The sequence below is a fragment of the Microchirus variegatus genome (genome assembly GCF_963457635.1).
Source record: "Microchirus variegatus genome assembly, chromosome: 21".
Taxonomy (NCBI): Eukaryota; Metazoa; Chordata; class Actinopteri; order Pleuronectiformes; family Soleidae; genus Microchirus; species Microchirus variegatus.
In genome coordinates this window covers 16,774,651-16,798,348 of record NC_139822.1, presented here as the reverse complement: position 1 = coordinate 16,798,348, position 23,698 = coordinate 16,774,651, and the positions used below count along the sequence as shown (strand labels likewise).

General features: G+C 43.7%; 1 protein-coding gene across 1 annotated transcript in view; it reads left to right on the top strand.

Annotated features, from left to right (window-relative positions):
* Positions 1 to 23,698, top strand: part of fsip1 (fibrous sheath interacting protein 1) — a gene marked incomplete at both ends in the record, with an annotated part of 31,652 nt that overhangs the window by 6,056 nt on the left and 1,898 nt on the right. The window contains one exon of the mRNA XM_083908060.1: positions 16,725 to 16,877. Within this exon, the coding sequence (XP_083764186.1) occupies positions 16,725 to 16,877 (153 nt within the window). The remainder of the gene's footprint in view (positions 1 to 16,724; positions 16,878 to 23,698) is intronic.

The following is a 23,698-nucleotide window of genomic DNA, read 5'->3' as shown; positions in this document are numbered from 1 at the left end:
CCTATAAACACACACACACCCACAGGATGTCCATATAAGGAGTTGTGTGTTATTCCCATGGCAATCAAAATTGCAGATTGAAATAATGCAATTTGCGAATCGTTAAAAAGGCTGAATTTTAATTATTCACCATTGTATTGTTGAAAAAAACCACTAAAAAACCAAAAAAAAAACGCATATATATATAATACATACATATTGGAAAGAATTCAAGTCTTTAAGGTCCAGTGTACAACATTTAGGGAGTTCCAACTTTCAGCCAAGTGCATTATAACTGGGGATTCAGCTGGTTGCAATACACAGCTTTACCCCTAGATGTCATTAAATCCCACACACTGATCATGCCATGTGTGTTAATGCTCCGACACATTTGCAATCTATTACACAATAAATATTGAAGTGAAGCCGACTTCAGTTATAATCGTAAAAGTCACAATTAGATATTTTACCCAAATTGTTTCGCTCATACAACATGACTGTGTCAAGTTATAGATACGATCTATGATTCACAATCTATATTGTTTTTTTGGTATTTTGTCTTTTATCGATAACACATTCCAGTGTTTCTTCACCGTCTCTGAGCGATCTATAAATCACTATCACATCAGACAGTTGGAGAACTCACTTTTTTTTTTTTTTCCAGGCCTCGGTCCTGGGCTCGTGGAACTGTTCGTATGAGACGTGAGCTCACCGAGGTCTATCTCAGGACCGTATCTCGCTGCGTTTTCAATGCCAGACGGTATGCTCATCATTTTGCGGATCCTGTCGATGGAAAGTGATGTTTCTCAAGTAATAAAAGAAAAAAACTTTTATGGCTCAGTTTAGTGAATAATCCAGGAGTGCCATTGTCTACTATCGCTGCTGGATATGTACTCGGAAAAGACTGAAGTGCTGGAGCAGGGATAATAACAGAAATGTTGACTTCACCAGCGTGATTATAACTGGCAACCCGTGGCCGCTCGGCAGCTGAGACTCTACTGACTGCAATGATTGGTAGACGGCGGTAGGTGGCGCCACATGCCAAAATGTGATTTCAAAACATACATGATTTGCAGTCCTTTAAAGGTGCATTATGTAATAAATCTAAAGCAACTGGCCATAAAATTCTCCTAATATGTCACAGAGACTCAGGAATAATGTTTATATAACAAACTGAACTCACCAACAACAACATTTTTGACATGTGGCGCCACCTACCACCGTCTACCACTCATTGCAGTCAGTAGCGTCTCCGCTGCCGAGCAACCACGGGTTGCCAGTTCTGTCAGAAAACGAAACCTAAAAGTACCTCTGTGTTTTGAATTTGACTGTATTGACCGTTTTTGGCCACATTCTTACATATGGCGCCTTTAAATAATATAAATTATTCCTCTAATATTGATTTTATCAATGCTGATTGATGACATCAATGTTACAGCTGATGATTTGTGGATTTTGGACTCTTGGTTGAGTCCAAACAAGCGGTCGAGTGACCTCACCCTTCGATTTCTGGGAAACTGTGTGTCACTGCCTCTGTGATTGATGGATCAATCGAGATGACTATTGGCAGATTAACTAATCATCAGCGGCAGCGCTCGCTCGCAGCACAAAAACCCCCTCGCTGTGTGGGGGATTTTTTGTGGTACGAGAGTGTCGTTCTTTAATAACGAAGGCTCAATGCTCCCCTGTGCGGTGGTTTTTTAGTCAGTATTGCAAACCTGTGCTGATATTACTGGACAGCTGGATGTGTTAACCTACTTTCCCTCCTTTCCCACCCTTTAATCATCTTGTCTTGTTCAAAGGGTTCGAGTAAAAAAAATCCCAACCGCCCGTCCGTCATCTGCTCCTCATCAGCGGCTAACGCTGGCGTGTCGTTTCAGATGATGTGAAAGATGAATTTAACGATGACACAACATTGTGTCGGTCGAGTGTTGACGCCGCTATACGGGGTGCTAATGACCGCTATTTAAAAAAATCCAATATGCTGTTGTTTTTAATAACTAGCACTACTAGAATATAACTTTCTGCTGTTTATATAGTATTCCAAAGGTTTAATAGATAGCGACTGTGCAAACACACACACATATTATGTGTGTGTGTTTGCACAGTGAAACATTTACAGTAGTTATATTATAACTACTGTAAATGTTTCACCCGTAGATGAGCGAAAATCAATCTTTGGATGATAAACATCACTAAAAAACATCACTAACACTACATTATCCCACAGCACTGTTGTGGTATATCTAAATAATAGACTGCTACAACTACCAACTACACCGTTGGTTCTCAAAGTGCGGCCCCGGGGGGCCAATGGCGGCCCGCAGAAACATTTCTGGCGGCCCCGCAGTGAATTACAGTTGATAGAGTATTTAAATGGTTTCTATATGGTGAATTTTAGTGTATTATTGGGTTATAAGCTGGTAATAAGCAGGTAGCTAGCAAATATATGGTAACAGAAATGTGTTACTTGGTATTAACCTGTTATTAGAAGGTAAGAACAATGGCCCAAATACTGTAATTACCCAGTAAATTATAAAGCGTTATTGTATTAACGCTTAAATTACTTAACGCTAAAGTGTAGAACTGAAATCTGGTCATTAAAATGATCACAAATGTGATTTCTTTCTGTTTTTTTTTCCTTTGGCGAACCCTCAGTCCAATGTTGGGTTCCTAAATTGGCCCTCAGGTATCAAAACTTTGAGAACCCCCTGGCTTACACGATAAGAGGCAGCCACTCAGTGACCGTACATCCTCGAATCTTTTATCGTGCGGTCACTTTTCGTCTCCGCAGCAGTAGCTCGCGGCAGCCAGAGTTCTCCGTACACGCCGTTGTTTGAAGTCTCTGAATTCTGCGATCACAAAAAAAAGTGATGGTTTTTTTTGTTTTGTTTTCAACACCAACGAATTCTCTTCCGCGATATTATATCACGAGCCTTGAATTTCAGCGTTTTTGCCACTTTCCCCCCAAAAAATGGGGAATCGTTCACCTCTCCAGACCCTGGTGAGCGCTCGCTCATAAAGGAGCAGTCAGGGCTTGATTCTGTGACTTCACAGCTTGGCAGCATCCTCTTACCCAGCAAGTCACGAGTGATACCCTGGGCGAAAAACAGCAGCAGCAGCAGCAGCAGCATGTGCATTCCTGTGCAAGCCCGTTGATGATGGAGCCTGTGAAGGTTGGATTTGAGCCTGTGAAGGTTGGATTTGGTTCTCCTGCGAGGCAGTGCTGGCACGAGTTGGTGCGCCGCCACCAACTCGAGGGGGAGAGTAAATCCTGCGTCGGATCGTAATTACAGAGGTTTGGCCGAGGCATTCAGGAGTGCCGGCTCCAGAAAAAGAACAACGCTCGCCCTTTCATTTAGTGAGGTTATTACACGCAGGATGGTGCAGTTCAATGTAAACGCCACTGTGTGGAGACCAAGAGCCTCCGTACTGCAGTATTTTGTACTGTGTACATTAGTGATCTGACGGTACCACTCAACACGTGAGACCAAATACCGAAATGGGATGTTGAGAAGTGCAGCCCAGGACGTAGGACAGCACTTGGACACCAGGGGGCAGCTTACCAATTGAAATAAAGCGAGCCAGTTGAAACGGTCTTAATCAGCTCTTCTTCAATATTACATGAATTATGAATGAATTCATGAATTATGTTCCCATTAGAGCTGCAACGATTATTCTCTCGATGAATCGTTTGGTCCATAAAGTGTCCGAAAATGTAAAAAAAACGTCGATCAGACGACGATGTTCTCCAGTGTTTTGTTTCATCCACAAACCAAAACGATTCCGTTTTAATCGTTTCTTTGTTACGTGGAGCAAAGAAACAAAGAAAATAGTCACATTTAAAGGCGCCATATGTAAGAATGTGGCCAAAAACGGTTACTACGTTCAAATTCCAAAATACCGAGGTCTTTTAGGTTTCGTTTTCTGACGTAACTGGCAACCCGTGGTTGCTCGGCAGCTGAGACTCTACTGACTGCAATGATTGGTAGACGGCGGTAGGTGGCGCTACATGCCAAAACATGAATTCAAAACATAAACATGATTTGCAATCTGCAAATGTTTTTTCTTTTTTAATGCAAATATTTTGTCTGTACTGTTGTTGTTGGTGAGTTCAGTTTGTTATATGAACATTATTCCTGAGTCTCTGTGACATATTAGGAGGATTTTATGGCCAGTTGCTTTAGATTTATTACATAATGCACCTTTAAGAAGCTAAAACAACCAGAAATTTTCTTTTAATCATGAAAAAAAGGCTCAAAATAGTTCTAGCTCCCATTTACTCCGGTTTCTCCGGTTTTCCTCCAACAGTCCAAAAACATGCAACAATCATGTGGAGGATACCACGGTAGAAGAATGGATTTTCCCATTGGAGCCTGGTTGCAGGTGACGTCTGTGAAACTTCACATCTCGAGCCTTTCCGCAGAAGTATATGTCGTGCGGTGGCCGCAGACCCCTACTTTAATAATCTGCGCCGAATCAACGTCAAACACGGCTTTCGCTCGGACAGCTTTAATACTGCGCTTGTGAAAAGCATGGCGTGCATCCTTTATTCTTCTTCGTCTAAAGCTGAAATAGCCTTCCTGTCATTAAAAACATCTGTCGACGTACAGTTGCACCCCCCCCCCCCTCCTACCGTTCCACTGTGTGGTAATGCCTGCCTGCCCCTGCACCACCCACAGTTTGAAGCCCTATAGGAGGGAATTCTGTCATGAGAGTTAGTCAGCGTTGGGTGTTTGGTGGCGTGTGTGTGTAAACGTGCGAGAGGCTTTCTCTCAAATGTGGCTCTTTTTTAAATGTGCGGTTAAAAACTAAAGTCACTGTCACTGTCAGATCACCGCCCTCCTTCCTTCGAAGCCTCTTGTGTGAGCGTTAGCGCTTAGTAACTCCTCCAGCTGTTTTTGTGTTGTGCATTGTTTTGCGTGTATTTTTGGACGCGAGACTCATGAGGTCACTTTCGGTCGACTCCGTGTGGTCAATGACGACGACGACGATGACGACCCCGAAACGCCCTTTTTTTGACCGACACTGTGCGGTCAGCGCAGAGTTTGTAAATTTATCTTATTTAGCCCAATCACATAATTACATGGGTGGGAAAAAAAAAAGCTGCGGCCGTGTTATATTCATCTAGAATCTGAGCACGTTCTTATTTTATATATATCGGCAACTGGATGAGATTAAATCTGTACTCGTGCCTTTAAAGGTCCCATATTATACCCTATTACCCCAAGTTAAACTAGTTCCTGATGCCCTAATGAACATGTCTGTGTCATGCTTTAGTCAAAATATCATAAGGATGAAGCACAATAGCAGTTCAATAACTCTGCCAATGCATAGAGTGACCACGATTTTGGCTTCTCGCGATCATAAAAACGTTAAAAACGTGGAAACACGACAGAAAGGCAGCCTTTAGTTGAGAAGAACTGTAGGACAACATCTACATCTTTCTGCAGTGCTTTCAAACGCGTGCTCTTCATATCACCGATCCACACGTCACTCGCTAACTGCAGGCACGTAACTGGTGCGTTCATGGTGTTTTTCTAGCTTAGGAATTTACATACACGATCAACAACAAAGGGCTTGTGAAGCTTGTGAACATTTCTTTCATAAATAAAATATATCCACTGGACACACAACTCCTCTGAGGCTGGAAGTTTGTGTAAAACACTGTGCTCCGCTGTGCAGCCACTATTCCTCCCTCGCCTGCACTCTCGTATTTCACAGGGACAAGGGGGAGCTACGGTGGAGCTGTGAAGTACTACTGCCTGGCGGGGTGCCAACATTCACGGTGAAATGTCCGCACTGTCGTCACTTGGTCGGGAGGTGTAAACATCGCGTGTTTTATCGCCTATTCTTACACAAAGTGGAACCACTAAAACATGACTGAGTCTTGTTTTTTTCACATTTTGGGGACTGGTATGGCCCACTGAGTCCCAAATATAAGTACTAAAAGATTAAAAAGTTGATTTTGCACAATAGGGGACCTTTAAAGTGTGGTCGACCAAATGGTTGAGTAGTACCTTAAAGGGTTAACTAAACTAAAACTAAAGGAGCGCGAAATGAAAAATGACAATAAATAATGCTGATAGTATTGCTTGACAGAGCCCATTTTTCAGACACAGACAGAATAATAACATATACAACAACAAAATCCTACCTGTAAATGTATAGTTGTCAAGTTGGAAAGTGTATTTTCCCCCTTTATTAAACAGACATGAAGTGGAGGCTCCATTTTGAATAAAAAAAAATCATTATTTCTAATTTTGTCAACGTCTTGACTATATTTTCTATTCATTTTGCAACTCTTTTGACGAATAAAAGTGTGACTTTTAATGGAAAAATGACACCAAACTTACTCAAATCAATCAAAAGTGTATCTTAATATCGGATATTTTGATATTAATAACTACTACTTCCATTTGCAGCGTCTGGTTTACATGTCATATATCGTTCCGATGGTTTTTCGGGGGAGAATTGAGACGTCAGACTTCGTTGCACACTTTGGGATTTTTCACAAGATTAACTTGGCTGAGAAGAATAGACGCCACGCCCGCACCCTTCCCCACCCTATAATTCCAATGAGACCCGGTTTATTGTCGTCTTATAAATGCCTCACCCACTGGTGTCATCCACATCCACAGCAGCAGCAGTCGACTTAAGTGGTTTTCGAGAGGTTTTTTTTCCCTTGTCTTTTTCCACTCATTATGACACATGGATAATTTAGTCATATGTGAACAATAAAACCGATCTTGAAATATTCTAACTAATCTCCTCTCTCTCCGTGGGACATTAAAATGGCATGAAAGGATTTGAGAAAATGAATGCCACCCATTATCTCAGCCTTTTAATACATGGGTAGACCTCACTATGATGTGGCTGTGCTGTTACTGAGAATTCTCTTTTTCTGTCTCTCAGGTCGACATTTTCTCTGGAATGGAAAAAAAAAAGTATTACGTAATCGTACAAGATTGTCAACAGCTGAAATGTAGGCCAGATATTGTATTTGACAACACACAGCTTTTGTCACTCGGGGACAAGATGTGCAAAAAGATGGCTGGATGTTTTTTTTTTTTTTTTTCCTCCCCGTCCAGATGCTTCCAATAAACATTTAACATGGTCTGCTTCTTTAGCTCTTTGTTCGGATGTCTTTTCGTCTGTGTCATTATTTGGCAAACGCAAAATGAAACTTATGTTAACGCAAAGAGAATGACGCAAAAAAAAATGGCGGACAATCTTAAAGGTGCATTATGTAATAAAGCATAAAATCCTCCTAATATGTCACAGAGACTCAGGAATAATGTTCATATAACAAACTGAACTCACCAACAACAACAGTACGGACAAAATATTTGCGTTTAAAAAATATTTTTGCAGACTGCAAATCACGTTTATGTTTTTAAATCATGTTTTTGTCATGTGGCGCCACCTACCGCCGTCTACCAATCACTGCAGTCAGTAGAGTCTCAGCTGCCGAGCAACCACGGGTTGCCAGTTACGTCAGAAAACGAAGACCTAAAAGACCTCGGTGTTTTTGAATTGGAATGTAGTAACCGTTTTTGGCCACATTCTTACATATGGCGCCTTTAAACTTTAGAGAAGAGAAAGATTCCAAACTCAAGACTTCCTTCCACTGCAAACAGATCAAACGTCTTTTGCTCGATCTTCTTATAATCCTAAAATATGTTAGGTATTGTAACCCGGCATCACATTTGACATACTTTTCCAATTCTAGTTTTGCACCGAGAGGTTTTGATTTCTGCAACGGTGACCGTTCCAGATCTAAAAACGGCAAGCGCCGCGTCCAGATGACCCTCGAGTGAATCTTCTAATATCCTTTAGGAATGTTCAGCAAATCACGTTCAGCATCTAGCAGGGATCTGAGGGACTGATATGAAAGGGAGATGTCTGGAGGGAAATTTGACAACTTGGACGCAAAGAGGTTTTGAGTTAGGTCATATCAATCACCTTCACAGATACGGATACATTTTGGCGCAATTTGTGAACAAGCAAGGCAGGCAACTGCTTGGGGCCCCGAGCCTATAGGGGGGCCCCCCGACACTCGGAGCCTGAGGGCTGTTTTTACTGAAATGTGCAGTGACCAGCCGCCTCCCCGTCCCCCTTAAACAACAATGGGCAGATTTGCAATGACATCTCAGTAGGAAACCCCCCCTAAAGGGGCAAGTTATCCCTAAAGGAAGTTATCGTTCTGATTATTTACAGTGTAATGCATATCTTTTTTACTCAGTTTATATATGTTTTTTACAGTATTTTATTGTTCTATATATATATATTGTTTTATAGTGTGGGTTCTTTACAGTGTAATGTATATTTTTTACTAAGTTTATATAGTTTTTTAAAAGCTATTTACAGTATTTTATTGTTCTTTACATTTATATTTTTACATACCTTTTAATTACAAGGTTTTCCCATGTTATTTCATTCATTTTTAAAAAAAAACAAATATTTTGTCAGATTATCTGTAACATAACAGTGATGAACACTGGTCGGAAAGGAACGGCCCCCCGGGAATGTTTGCTTAGGGCCCCTACAGACTCTAGGATCGCCTCTGCAGAGAGGAGGATTAAAAAAACTTCAGACAAGCGCTCCAGAATTAAAACACATTTATTTGCAGCACCTTCCCATACGCCAAGTATCAACACGCAGGTAGCTACGTAAGACCCCGACAGCTGTTTTGCAGCACATCTGACTCAGAACTTGGCAGACGCTGAAAGGTCATAACCGGGCAAAATGTCAGTCTGAGAGGCCGAGAAAGGAAAGAAGAAAGAGAGAGAGAAGGAGAAGGAGAAAGGGGGTTTGTTAGGGGTGTTAAGATACTTTCAGCCGTAGCTTCTGAACAGTTGACTCCAGCGCTCTCTCAGGGAGTGCTCGTGGCGAGGCATGTGGACAGGCCTTGGCAGGTAGCCTGGGTCCACGTGGCACAGCCAGAGCTCCTGCAATGCTTCGGATTTGCAGAAAAAGTCAGAGGTGCGGAGGGAAGGGGGGGGAGGAGGAAGAAGGAAAAAAAAAAGAAAAGAAAAGAAAAATGAAAAACACACAGAAGATAGAGAAGTGTGTGTGTGTGTGTGTGTGTGTGTTGCTACGAGCAGCAGCCAGTCAGGGTGAGTCAACAACGGCCACGGCTGTGTTTGATCATAACAGAGCTGTCACTTTGCAATGTGCAGACGCAAACACGAGGACGACGTTAATGATCTACACGCGTAATAATGCTGTGTGTGTCGGTCTCCACAGGCACCTGGAGTGGACTCACACAAGATCTCTGAAGGTGGTGCTGAGGAGGATTGATCATTTCTGCCTTTAATGGCAGGTCACAAAGCTTTCTGGGCCAAATATTTCTCCGAGTAAAGTCACTGACTGTCCCTTGTGCGTCCTTGTTTTAGTCGATATGGTTCACTGGGCTGTTTTCCACGAAGCCAAAAAAACAACAACTTTTAGAGGTAGACGACGCCGATTCGTCAACGAATACCATGGCTCTGATATGAAAGGGTTATTAGGGTTATTTGTTTTCTAGACAGCCAGGTTCCAATTCCAATTCCTATCTTAACCCCTCGAGCTCAACCCTTAATCTCAACTGGCCGTCAAAACCAAGTGTTGAGGGTTATTTTTTGTCACTTAGAAATGGGACACCCCTTAAATCACATATGTCAAACTCAAGGCCCGTGGGCCAGATGTGGCCCGTCACGTCATTTTAATGCGGCCCGTGAGTGATTAATTGGTCTTAAAAATCTGTGTTAAAATAGGTCTATACTGCTTTAAGGCTTTGCCTTGACCATAAACTACATTTCCCATAATGCATGGCGATTGCGTTACCCGCAAAGTGACGGCATCGCAATCGCGGCCCAGGTTACCCCCATTTATTTTACCCCATTTATTCTGTATGACAGTTACATCATGGCCCTTTGAGGGTAACCATCATGCTGATGTGGCCCTCAGTGAAAATGAGTTTGACGCCCCTGCCTTAAATGCAGATACGTCTTCAGACTGTAGGGGGCAGAATAACGCGAAACGCTGCGTCCAGTCTGTCAACTCCAAAAAAGAAGAAGAAGAAGAAGAAGAAGAACGGATTTACGTCGCGATTATTTATTACGATCCGTTTGTCAGTCAAGTTATTAGGTTGTCAGTTAGTTATAAGATGATACTCATACAAATATTCAGCTGACAGTTACCACACACCACGGCTTATTGAAAAGTGAACGATAACAAACGATAGCTTGTCCGCACCGGCCCGGCAAAAGATCGTAAAAATTAAAAAAATAAATGTTACGCAACAATGACGTCAGTAATCCATAAAATGGGCCTAAACTAAGATAATACAATGGTTTTCATCATATTTATATCTCTATTAACAAAGAAAATACTTTACATTTGTAGCGTACTCGTTTGGCTGCTTTCGGCCGCCATCTTTGTTGTGTCAAAACACGCAATGCATTCTGGGTAGCCCTTTTCTCCCAAGGGTGGTCTCGCAAAATCTCAATATTGAGGGCGATACAGAGCCTTAAACTTGCCCCCTCAACCTTTATTTTTCTGAGAATCGGGACAGCACTTGCACTAGAGGGAGCGCATTTTTGAGATTGAGGGTTAAGCAAGGAATTGGAATTCACCCTTAGGCTCAAATAATAATAATAAGAAGCAGCAATTCTTCAAATTCAAATGATGCACGACAAATATTAACAGCACGAGTACGTACCTCGCACACATTTGTCTTCGCATCGAGCTGGTGATTAAAGACGACGTCCGCGTCATTGTTAGGGTTTTAAGGCACTTTGAAGACGTTTTTAAGGCATTTTGCCCGATGAAGACGTGATGGTTTGGCCCAATATCCAATCGCCTCCAAAGACAATTGGCCCTCGTCCACATTTTGCTTAGCCGATCCCTTCCATTTTGCGGCTACTGCATGCAGAAACAAATCTTTGGCGAGCGCTTCGCATCACAAAAGATCGACTTCATCAGAGTACTCGGTGTTCCCTAAATACTCAGAAGTGATTTAAAACTGTGGCACTCGGGGGCTGGTGTGTGAGTACACACATGTGGCAAGGACACAGATTGGAGACAGAAGTTGTTGTTGTGTGTGTGTGTGTGTGTGTGTGAGAGAAAAAAAAAAACGCTCTGTATGGATGGTAATGGTATTTATTTATCTAGTTTCTCAGTCCGACAGTATATCAGGTGCGTTGGAGCAGGCAAACATGGAGCAGGATTGAAAACCCTGCATCAAAGGATATCAATGTCTGCCTCTTGTTTGGACTCTTAAATACCCACAATTCACGTCGATCGTCTCACAAATAACAACACCCGTGCAGAACACGACGTGAGACGCTCCAACTGTTATTCTAAGAAGTGTAAACGGTTTGCTTTTTTTCATACTTTATGAAACTGACATGGAATTAATTAGAATATGGTGAGCTGCCACGCTCCGGGAAAATTAAACGGAAAACAATTTTTAGTTTGATTTGTTTCACGCCGTCTATCATGTTTGACACTTCATTAGCGGATTCGGAGAACAGTGGCCCCCGGTTTTTGGTTTTGTCTCGAGTCGACAAACACAGTTATCGAGCTACGTCCGCCTCAGTACCTAACGTAAGAAGGTACCGGAAGTGAAGAGTCGATGCAACCTGATGCAAGACGCTTATCAGTGATGGGATCGGCAGTTCATTTGAGTGTACTGAATGACTAGAATCCGTTCATTAAAATGATTCCTTCAAAAGATTCGTTCACCGAATCGTTCAGTGCTTAGCAGGAGCTCAGTGCCCTGCTACGTGACTCACGTCCTCCCTGAGTGCAGTACGTTCGCGCCACGGGTCATTGAGTGAGTGACAGCGCGAACGAGATTCACGTCCTCAGCCACAGGTCACCAGTTCTCTGTGTCAGTTCGTTCGCGAGATTCACAGCCACAGTTCACCAGTTCTCTGTGTCAGTTCGTTCGTGAGATTCACGTCCACAGCCACAGTTCACCAGTTCTGTGAGTCAGTTTGTTCCACAGCCACAGTTCATCAGTTCTGTGTCAGTTTGTTCCTCAGCCACAGTTCACCAGTTCTCTGTGTCAGTTCGTTCACGTGATTCACGTCCACAGCCACAGTTCACCAGTTCTCTGTGTGTCAGTTTATTCGCGACACGAACGAGATTCACGTCCACAGCCACAGTTCACCGGTTCTCTGTGTGTCAGTTCGTTCCTCAGCCCCAGTTCACCAGTTCTCTGTGTGTCAGTTCGTTCCTCAGCCACAGTTCACCAGTTCTCTGTGTGTCAGTTTATTTGCGACACGAACGAGATTCACGTCCACAGCCACAGTTCACCAGTTCTCTGTGTGTCAGTTTATTTGCGACACGAACGAGATTCACGTCCACAGCCACAGTTCAGTGTGTGTCAGTACGTGCGCGGGTCAGTGAGTGAGTGACCGCGATTCACAGAACGCGGAAGATCCACGCCCTCAACTGAACTGAGAAAGGAACGAATCAGTTCATGAAGTGATCCCAGTCTGTTCGTTCACTCAGATGATTTATTCTTTCGAACGAATCGCTCATGACCGACGCAACACTAACGCTTATATATTATTATTATTAATCTTGATGTCTGTTCTGTTTATGAAAGAAACTGCATGATCCAGTCAAACCCACTTTTGGAGCAGAGAACACATCCCCAGGCCAGTCGTCTCAGTGGATCGCTCCGTTCTGATTGATGGGATCTATTGTGTGTGTTCCTTTAATGGGGAACATCGAGGTACAGCACATTCAGTGTTGCTCAGTATTAGGCATTTGGAGATTTTGTTTTCAATTAATCCGAAGCGAAGTGTTTGGCATGAGATAATCCCCGACTGTTTTCCCTGCGTCGTCACTTTGGACAACAGCGGCTCATCCATCAAGCGAACGAACAGCAGCTGTTTCGCACACACTCAAACGACCATGACAGTCGCTGAATGGAATGCTCTGCCTCTATTCGCAAATCCTAGAATCGATCACAGCGTTTCAATGAGCGCTTAATGAACGTCACAGACATGCTTGATCACATCAATAACAGACCAGTAATTGTGCTGCTCGTGGCAACTGGCGCCGGCTTTTTTTCATACTTTGGGAATGAAAGATCGGATCCGTAAGGTAAAAAGCAGGACAGGTCGTCTGGAGGACTTTTTCCCCCTCTCTCTCTCCGTTTTAATAACATTCCTTACTATTATTTAATCATTTGATTTCAAGGTGCGCTTGGCAGTCAGCGTAATACGCCGATTTATCATCAAAATACCGAGATATTCATTTGATTTCATCGAAAAGGATGGAGCAGATCACCACATCGGATGAGCTGGACCCTTGGAAGTCATTCCGTCTGACTTCCATAATGAGTCAAAGCGATCAAACGTTCCGCCTGAAGCGCAAATATCCCGACGTATTAGAACGATCGCTGGAGTCTGCTGAGGTCAAGAAACTCTTCTTCCCTCATTCTTCTTCTGTGATTCATTACATGCAAAAACAAAGAGAGAGAACTCATTTGCCAATGCCTTGGACATCGATCTGAAGATATCGCATTGAGTTGTTATCGCTGGTAATTCAATTAATCAATGTTTTGAGTTAAAAAAATCACTGTGAAAAGAGCAATGCAAACAAGTTATTGGCCATTGACTTGTTTTATTAAAACAGACAATAAACCCGTAACAGTTTACTGTCACTTGTCAACGATCGTAGACGACGAATTATGTCACGGCTTTGCAGCTTGAACTTTTCCGTTTTTTCTTTTCATTTCAAGGTGCAGGTGAATTTGATTTTGATTCAAATTTCTGGCCTTGTAGGTCGTTACCCCGAGGGATGAAAGGATTCAAAGGTGCATTATGTAATAAATCTAAAGCAACTGGCCATAAAATCCTCCTAATGTGTCATGTTTATGTTGTGAAATCATGTTTTGGCATGTGGCGCCACCTACCGCCGTCTACCAATCGCTGCAGTCAGTAGAGTCTCAGCTGCCGAGCAACCACGGGTTGCCAGTTACGTCAGAAAACGAAACCTAAAAGACCTCTCGGTATTTTGAATTTGAATGTAGTAACCGTTTTTGGCCACATTCTTACTTACATATGGCACCTTTCATTTTTTGGTAGAAATTAGTGGCCCTGGTGGAGGTTTTACGCTCTCCGAGTGCTTTCACCCGCTCGTTTGTAACTATACGCTAATCCAGAGCCAGCGCAAAGACAGTGAGGCTCACGCTAAGAAAACAAATCTGTGTTGTTCTAAATAGGATTATATCATGGCGCGTTTCTACTAGCTCTACTAGCTCGAGTCGGAATTATCTCGCGATTCCAATAGTGATAGTACCTGGTACTGCGAGCTAAGCTGATACAAGAATCAAGCCGTAACTGTAGATCAGTTAAAAAGACTTAATAATCCTCAAAAGCGAGGGTTAATCTCCAACAATTACCAGGGAAATGTCTAAAATCTAAATATTACGCCGAAAACAACTGCTTTACAAGTCACTAGTCGCTCGTTTGGAACAAGGAAACAAAGTCACGGCCGTTTCATGCAGCCGCGCAGCGATGACTCCGCCCACGTCGAGTAGGTGCTATATTGTAGCGGGAAACCGACCTAAACTGTGCCGTGCCGAGGCGAAGTTGGGTCAGTAACCATGGCGAAACTTTTCCAATGTTTTGGAGCCTATGGTTCTTGAATAGCAGCTGTTGTTTCCAAATATAATAAACAGTCCCCCCCCCCCCAAAAAAAAAAATGTTTTTTAGGCTTTTTTTGGAAACATGCATTTAGTGGTGTTAGGACGGCTGGGGTAAAGCTAGACTTTCATTTTTATTTTTCCTGGTTGGAATGCTGCGTTTCTGCACAGTCTGACGTCGCCGTGGTCCTCTGGCGTTTGCCGTCAAAGACGAGTGAGTCTTCACAGAAGGGCTTTAGTCGCGACCACGTAAAAAAAGTGGCCTCAAATAGAAGCTGTCATTATTTCCCTATAGGCAGACGGGGGGGCCACTGCCAGGTGAGACCGCACACGCTATTCTGGCTGTTCTATTTGTTACGGCAAAGATTTAAAGGCGCCGTATGTAAAGAATGTGGCCAAAAACGGTTACTACATTCAAATTCTTCTTTTAGGTTTTGTATTTTGACGTAACTGGCAACCCGTGGTTTGCTCGGCAGCCGAGACGGCACTGGATTGACACTCCAAAACAGTCCCTGTGGTCGACTATATCCCTTTTAGACTCAACAATTTTTGAACATGCTGCTGCTGCTGCTGCTTTTATGGCACGGCAGTATATTTTTAGAGGTCACCGCAGAGGTCACCGCTGTGTTTCTATGGTGCTGTTCATTTTGTTCCATTTATACTAAATATATAAGTGGGCTGAGTAATGATTATTATAGTTGTGTGGCCTAATGTTTGACATCTACCCATAGACCATATATGTATATATATAATATGGTCATAGTCTGTCGGTTTGCTGGCTCGTAAGAGTATATTTAATAGCCACAAGGGGCGACTTCGCTGGTGGCAAAAAAAAAAAGGGGGGAAATGAGCCTACTTTTCACATGATTTGCATCAGTAAACACTGAGGACTTAATGGTCTCAGCCATTAGTTTCAGGTCTTTAATGGAATATGCCACTTTTGTCAGTTATGATCCCATTTAGGGCCACACGCGGTTAGCGTAGCGGTTTGTTCTCTTGCCAACTCGAGCCCCAGTTGGAACAAGGGCCTTTCTGCGTGGAGTTTGCATGTTCCCCCCCATGTGTGCGTGGGTTCTCTCCGGGTTCTCCGGCTTCCTCCCACAGTCCAAAAACATGCGATATGGGGATTTGGTAAATTGGACGCTCTAAATTGACCGTAGGTGTGAGAGTGAACGGTTGCATCCACAGCTTGTTCTTTCCCGCGACGCCTTGTCTTAGCACACTATGCGGCAGCTTAAATATTAAAGTTCTGATGACTTCACTGTGGATCACAGGTGTCAAACTGGTGGCCCGCGGGGCCATATGCGGCCCCCCGATCGATGACATGCGGCCCCACCAATGAAAACATGGCACACGACCTCGCCGTCTTTTAAACAAAGTTTAAACGCCAGTGAGGTGACAGAATATAATATAATATTTTTTTGTTAGCAATGTTAGCAAACCCTTGCCGTCATGGCAAATTTCGACCGTTCGCCATGATACAGGAAGTGCCCTATAACCTATGGCCTCAACTCAACAGGAAGTCGGGCCTTTTTGAATTTTGGCGCCCATTTTGGCAATTTGCACCCTACGTTAATGAGCTAGACATATCGTAATGGTTTTTTGTTCTCTAGGCCGGGCCCCCTATTGACCACCATTAGATGCTCATTGGCCCCCAGGTCATTTGACTTTGACACCCCTGCTCTGGATGGTTCCAACTCTTTGAGCGAACCCCGGTGAAAAAGAATGACCCAACAACAGGACTTTCACTCATCATCCGTCGTGATGCGCCCATTTTCCTCCTGACCCACTTTTATAGTTTGCTTTGGATGCAGGTCGTGGGTGTTTTGGGTTCATGCCCCAGTGCACGTGGATACTGTAAATGTGGGATTTATGATGGACCCATGTAGCTCCGGCTGAACCCTGGGTTAGACTTCATCAGGTCTTATAATGAAGGCCTGATTTTAAGTGTATTGATTTAAACACTCTACAAGCTCTACAGGATATCATTTTAACCCCTGTTTTATGTTCTTTAAACGGAAGCCACATGCACACGCGGAATAGTTTGTTTGCTGCTTGTGACAAACCCGGTTTGTGTCCGTTGTGTGTGCGTCAGGGCCACGGCTCAGAGGTTGGCTGGAAGTGCGATGGAGACCCGCAGCCAGCAGAGAAGGTCCTGCAGGATAGAAAGGAGAGAAGAAGGCAGGAGAGGCGGCTCCAAGAGATCCAACAGCAGCTGGAGATCCTGGGTCAGAGCCCGGAGATGACTGTGAGTTCAAAAAGCTACGTTCATTCACACCCAGGGGTGGGGTGGGTTAGAGGGGGTGAGCAGAGGAGCAGTTCTTTGTTGTAAAATGTCAGCCTCTCCTCTAGATGGCACTATAAACTACTTACTTCACCTTTAAAACAACATTGAGTTTTCGTCTCAATGTCTGAAAAACTATGTACAGGCATTTTTTCCAGCTCTTTCCTCGCTGTTGACAAAGACGCTGATTCTTGCCGGCTTCCCGCAACAGCGCGAGTAAAGTTACCGTAATACCCCACACACACACACACACATTGGATTTTGACTTGCAACTTCTCAGCTTTCACGAGCCGTTTGGAACTTTTTACGATAGCGCAAGTACGGCAATGCGGAGGGTTAACGAGGAGGTAAATATATATAGCTAATATGTCACAGAGACTCAGGAATAATGTTCATATAACAAACTGAACTCACCAACAACAACAGCACAGACAAAATATTTGCATTAAAAAAAAATATTTTGCAGACTGCAAATCATGTTTATGTTTTGAAATCATGTTTTTGGCATGTGGCGCCACCTACCGCCGTCTACCAATCATTGCATTCAGTAGAGTCTCAGCTGCCGAGCAACCACGGGTTGCCAGTTACGTCAGAAAAACGAAACCTAAAAGACCTCGGTGTTTTTGAATTTGAATGTAGTACCCGTTTTTGGCCACATTCTTTACACGTGGCACCTTTAAACAATTCAAATTGACAGACGTGCGCAATAAATATGGCACCGTGACGCGGTTCCGAGTGCTGCCGTTTGTTTTTGTGTGCTAGAATAGAATCCTAGACGACAGTTAAACAGTTCTGGGAAGTCGTGATGTAAGAGAGACAATCGTAACAGGGGAGATAAAGTGTGATTAATGTATCGGGTCAGGCTAGACTAAGGCTAACCGGTTACTGCAGAGAGTGATTTACTGTAAATGTCACGATTGCCCTTCCTTTGACAGTTGAAGTGGGAGAGCGGCCAGGTGAAGTTGCAGGAAAACGATTTACCACTGTGCTCCATGAGAGATGCAGTTTAACGGCGTACGACTGAGAATACTTTCACTGTACTGAGAAACAGCATTAACAGCGAAAAGGAAAACTCAGAAGCGTAAGGGGGAGCTACAGGAGGGATGGATGAAATGATTCGTTCTCAGATCTCATCTAGCTTTTGTTTGCACAACAGAAGGCTCCTCACGTCACACACTGGAGTCGATCAAAGTGAAGTCATGCAGGAATCTGCAGATGCGTGAGACTTGCTGCACCTTCACAGAAAACCTTTAACCTCAGTAGCAGTATTTAAAGGAACGGTCGACCTCTCGCATTGGCTTGAAAGATCCAAACTGTTATTTTACAGTTTCGCTGCTTTTACACAAGGCTTTGGAAGCAGAGGCGCAGCTTGTGAACAGGCAAGGCAGGCAACTGCGTGGGCCCCCCCCCCCCGAGCCGATAGGGGGGGCCCCCCGACACTCGGAGCCTGAGGGGTGTTTTTTTTTCTGAAATGTGCAGTGAGCAGCCGCCTCCCCGTCCCCTTTAAACAACAATGGGCGATTTGCAATGACATCTCAGTCATTGAGGTGGGGCCCCTTTAGGGAAACCCCCCCCTAAAGGGGCCCCACCTCACTTTAACCTGTGTGAAGTTATCATTCTGCAAGTTGGAAAATGAAGAGTTCTTTACAGTGTAATGTATTTTTTTACTAAGTTTATATAGTTTTTTAAAAGCTATTTACAGTATTTTATTGTTCTTTTCATTCATTTTTGAAAAATTTAACTCATACATTTTTCGTCGGTGTCAGATTATTTGTAACATCATGGTGAACACTGGTCGGAAGGAAGGGGGGCCCCCTGGAAATTTTTGCCTAGGGCCCCTACAGACTCTAGAACCGCCTCTGCTTTTGACTCAATTTTCCAAGTAATTACAACGACCTCCTGTAAAGCAGGGATTAGCGGTTTGCTGTTCGTGAACTGGAAGCCATGCACGCAGAATTTTATATTTTCCAAAATTCGATGATTTATACCACAAGCTTACGCTTCATGTGCGTTATTGATCTTCTCGTGTTACACAGTGGAAAAACGTGCACATTACGCAACAACGGACTCACAAAATGGAGCCTTTCTTTGGTGGAGGACAGTGAGGAGACGTGTGAGTTAGGGTACGACGTACAAATCAACTTTATGAGTTTACTCTAGCTGTGTCAGAGTGTTTGAGAATGCCCTCCCAGGCCAATTCCATACAAATAAATCTTTTAAGCAGCAACAATGGAGCCCGACTGCTGCTGTTTGCGTTACGAGACGCTCACGGAGACGGTTTATAAAAGTGCAACGACTCTAGCTGCACCTGTGGTTAAGAGACGTGTGTGATAATAATGAAAGAACAGCTTCCTCCAAAGAAGACAAAAAAAACATATAATAATACATTTGTGCTTAATTAGGCCAGGAATAGGTTTGGGTTGCATGTCATGGTGCCTTATTTGATGTAAGGGAGTGGCTCCAGTCCCACTTAGCGCTTTTACTACCTAAGCGTGAGTCAAGCATGCATCTTTTATATGGTTTAAATTAAGCCTCTCCATCCAGAGGCGGTTCTAGAGTCTGTAGGGGCCCTAAGCAAAAATTCCCAGGGGGCCCTTCCTTCCGACCAGTGTTCGTCACCATTGTGTTACAGATAATCTGACACCAAAGAAAAATGTATGAGTTCAAATTTTTTTTTTTCAAAAATTAACTTAGTATGTGAAAATATTTATGAAAATAACAATAAAATACTGTAAATAGCTTTAAAAAACTATATAAACGTATATAGAACAATAAAATACTGTAAATAACATAAAAAAACATATAAACTGAGTAATAAAGATATGCATTACACTTTAAATAATCCTCCTTATTTTCCAACTTGCAGAACGATAACTTCACACAGGTTAAAGTGAGGTGGGGCCCCTTTAGGGGGGGTTTCCTACTGAGATGTCATTGCAAATCGCCCATTGTTGTTTAAGGGGGACGGGGAGGCGGCTGCTCACTGCACATTTCAGTAAAAACAGCCCTCCGAGCTCCGAGTGTCGGGCCCCCCCCCCCCCATCGGCTCGGGGGGGCCCAAGCAGTTGCCTGCCTTGCCTGTTCACAAGCTGCGCCTCTGCTCTCCATCACAGTGCGGTTTCGCGACAAAACAAACAGGTACGGCGTTTGCACAAAGGGTAAAGTCAATCCGATAAATCTATCTCGTGTTTTTTTTTCTATCCTTGCACACACACACGAAATCTAATGTCAGAGAGAAAGCAGAAATCGGGGGGGGGGGACCGTTCACCTTTGGAACATTCTTGTCTTGTGCCTTTAGCTACAGGCTTTTGGGAACGAGCGCCGTGGCTGTAACTCTGCAGTGACTCCTAAAAAAGTTTCTAGGAAACGCTGTGAAGAATGCTCAAAAAAAAAACCAATGAAACTTTGTGAAGGGGCAAAAAAAAGTCAGTGAATCAGCAAAGTTTTAAGACCGGGTGCAAATAACAGCAACCAAAAGAAAGGGGTCCAAATGACAGCGAGTCGTGAATTATGAGGAGGTTGTACTCCTGTGTGGAAGACTCCATTATATGCAGATTGCTGTGTGCCATCCCTCCTTCCCCTATTGGTGCTTCCTGGGCCCCTCCGCCACCTGCACACCCGCCCGCCCGTGAATGGTTTGCCCCACATCCAGCTCACCTGCAAGGCACTGTGATTTTATGGGAAACTAGCCCCTGTGTCACTCACATGGTTGTTGTTGTGTGCCTCTGTATATTTTCCTGTGTATTTTGACATTAGTATCGGCGATTGGCCTTACAGTAGAGTCAGTCTTATCTGTAAATGTGAAAAACGTGCTATTTAGCAACATCACGTTTCACAGAAACAGCATTTTTAAGAGTTTTAACGCGCCCGCTTTCCCACCCTCCCTCCCGCGTGTGTTCTTCACAGAACTGAATCACGGCTATAAATCACCTCATATTGGACGTTGTTATTCCTCTTCGGGCTTCAGTTAATGACTCACTCCGAAAACAACGGCAGCCAAATGTAAGTCACACGCACACACACACACACACACACACAGACACACAGAGGTCTTATAGTAAAATGTGCACAGTGTGAAATCGTGGGGGTCAAACGAGGACGGTGGGATTCGGGGCATTCATTCCAGGAGGTTCCTCAGAAGGTCACCTTCCGTGAGTTCTTCGCCGTTATCTGATAATTATTTGGCTTTTCTTACGCGATGATGTCACCACTGTCCGGATTCCCTTGCAAGTTTCTTCTCAGCAATGTGAACAGGAGCAAATAAGGTGTAATGAATAGAATCTCTGTGTGTGTGTGTGTGTGTATTAATGGAAAACTTGCCCCCAGAGTCTGTGGCGTGATAAAGCTGAGGTATGTGACTGAAGTGGGTGACCTTGAAACCCGAACAGCCCACGGAGTGAGAGCCGCACAGTGGTGGTGGTCCAGATCGCCGCAGGGCCGAACAGATGGAATCCGACACGGCAACACAGCGACTTGAGGACTTTATTATTATTATTATTTTTCGCCTGAAGTCACATGTTCGCCCGTCCCTCTCCGATTTGTTACGTCACGAGAGCAACCGGACTCCTGCGTCCGGAGGGCAAACGCGACACGATGAACCCGTCGTGGTTTGCACTGAGACAAAAGCAATGCTGGGTTCAGATTAGCAGGTGGGCGAGGCAATAGCAGTATGAGATGTCAGTAACGTTAGCAGACCGGCGCTAACTAGCGCACTTAGGACATTAAAGGTGCATTCTGTGATAAATCTAATGCACGAGGGCCATAAAAATCCTCCTAATTTGTCACAGAGACTCAGGAATAATGTTCATATAACAAACTGAACTCACCAACAACAAAAGTACAGACAAAATATTTGCATTAAAAACGATATTTTGCAGACTGCAAATCGCGTTTATGTTTTGAAATCATGTTTTTTCGCACGTGGCGCTGCCGAGCAACCACGGGTTGCCAGTTACGTCAGAAATCGAAATCTAAATGACCTCGGTATTTGGAATTCGAATGTAGTAAGTAGTAGTAGTAGTTTTTGGCTACATTCTTACATAATATGGCACCTTTAAGTTTGATTTCAATTCAATTCAATGTAAATATAGAACATCATCGCATGCACTAAGGCATCGGTGGAGAGAGAAAAACACTTCTCTGACAGAACCAGACTCAAAGGTTTGCAGGCATCTGCCTAGACAGGTTGGGGGTGAAATCAGTACATTTGAACAATTCCTGGTGTCCTACATTTTATAAACAGCCACTCTGTGATGCAGATCAGAAATAGTATTTGTATATCGTTATTAAGTTTGATTTTTTTATTCAATTTTGTTTGTACAGCGCCAAATCACAACAAACATTTCCTCAAGTTCACTGTACATCGCAAGCACTATAAGGCATCAGTGGAGAGAGAAAAACACTTTTATCAGGACGAAATCAGAAATCAGTGACAGAACCAGACTCAAAGATTTGCAGGCATCTGCCTAGACAGGTTGGGGTGAAAGGGAATTTATCTGCTGAGGCATAAAAAGGCAGTTCTTAAATCAAAATGAATGGTATCCTACATTTATGAAACGGCCACTTAGTGGTGCAGATCAGATATTTAGGTATTTATATATTGGTATAGAAAGTATTTGGAGGGTTTATAATAAGAAATAAAAAGAAAACAAAACATTATCCATTAACCCTCAATGCTGTTGTGATGCAGCAACTTCAGTCACCTCAGCGGCTCTGAGGTCGTCGGTTTGCTCGGCGGTGATGGATGCGACAGCGCTGCCTCTTTGAGACGTTCCTCTTAGACGTTGCATGTGAGGAGCCACTAAAGCTGTCAAAAATGTTTCTCGCTTTTACTTATGCCAAAGGGCGAGTGAGTGCGTGGGCACCGTTCCAAAGTCAGCATCGAATGAGGCAGCTTACGCGTGCTCTTCGTTTGATTTAAGCGGGGGGACTAAACGTTACGATGTTATGTTCCCCGTTTGTATTTGTGGACAAATTAATTTGCTGAACTCAGTGACTGTCTCAGTCAGAGGCATCGTGTGATTTCCTGGGACAGTGTTCATGTAACTGTGCGCTGCAGCTGTATTTAACTGTAACTGAAGAGAGTTAAGGGTGAATTCCAATTCCTCAGGCTCCGAGTGTCGGGGGGGGGGGGGGGGGGCCCCTATCGGCTCGGGGGCCCCCTATCAAGCAGTTGCCTGCCTTGCCTGTTCCCAAGCTGCGCCTCTGTCTGTGACTCAGCAGGATCTGAGTTTGAATTGATGAAAAACGACCGTGGTCATAATATCGTCTGGCTGAGAACAGAGCGCGATGAGATAAGACACCGCGGCGTAGACCTAGTATTGGTATCGGCTGCACTGAGCTGCAGTATCTGAAAGTTGTGTTGAAGAAGAACCACTCGGTTCTATAAACATCTGGTAAAAATACATCAGCTTTTAGGGACTCGCTGATATACAACAAGGAGAAGCGATCGCTATCACAGACACTGCACTGTCCCCCAAAGTCTTACTTTGTTCTGCTTCGAGAGTCTTATCTGAATCGGCGGCAGAAGCAGGTCCTGGTTTTAAGGCCAGGCCACGAAGAACGACGATTATTCCAACTCCAGAGATTTGAGAACCTGTTCTTTTCCAGGACACATTTTTGCCTCATTGCCTCACGTCCTGAAGGGCAGTCGAGTGTCGATGTTATTGAAAGAAGTTTGACTGTTGAGTCGCAGCTGTCCAAACAAAGCGCGGGATACTCGCACAGGTAAACGACTCACAGTCTCACCTTATTGCTACGACTTTTTAAGTCAAATCACTTGAAAT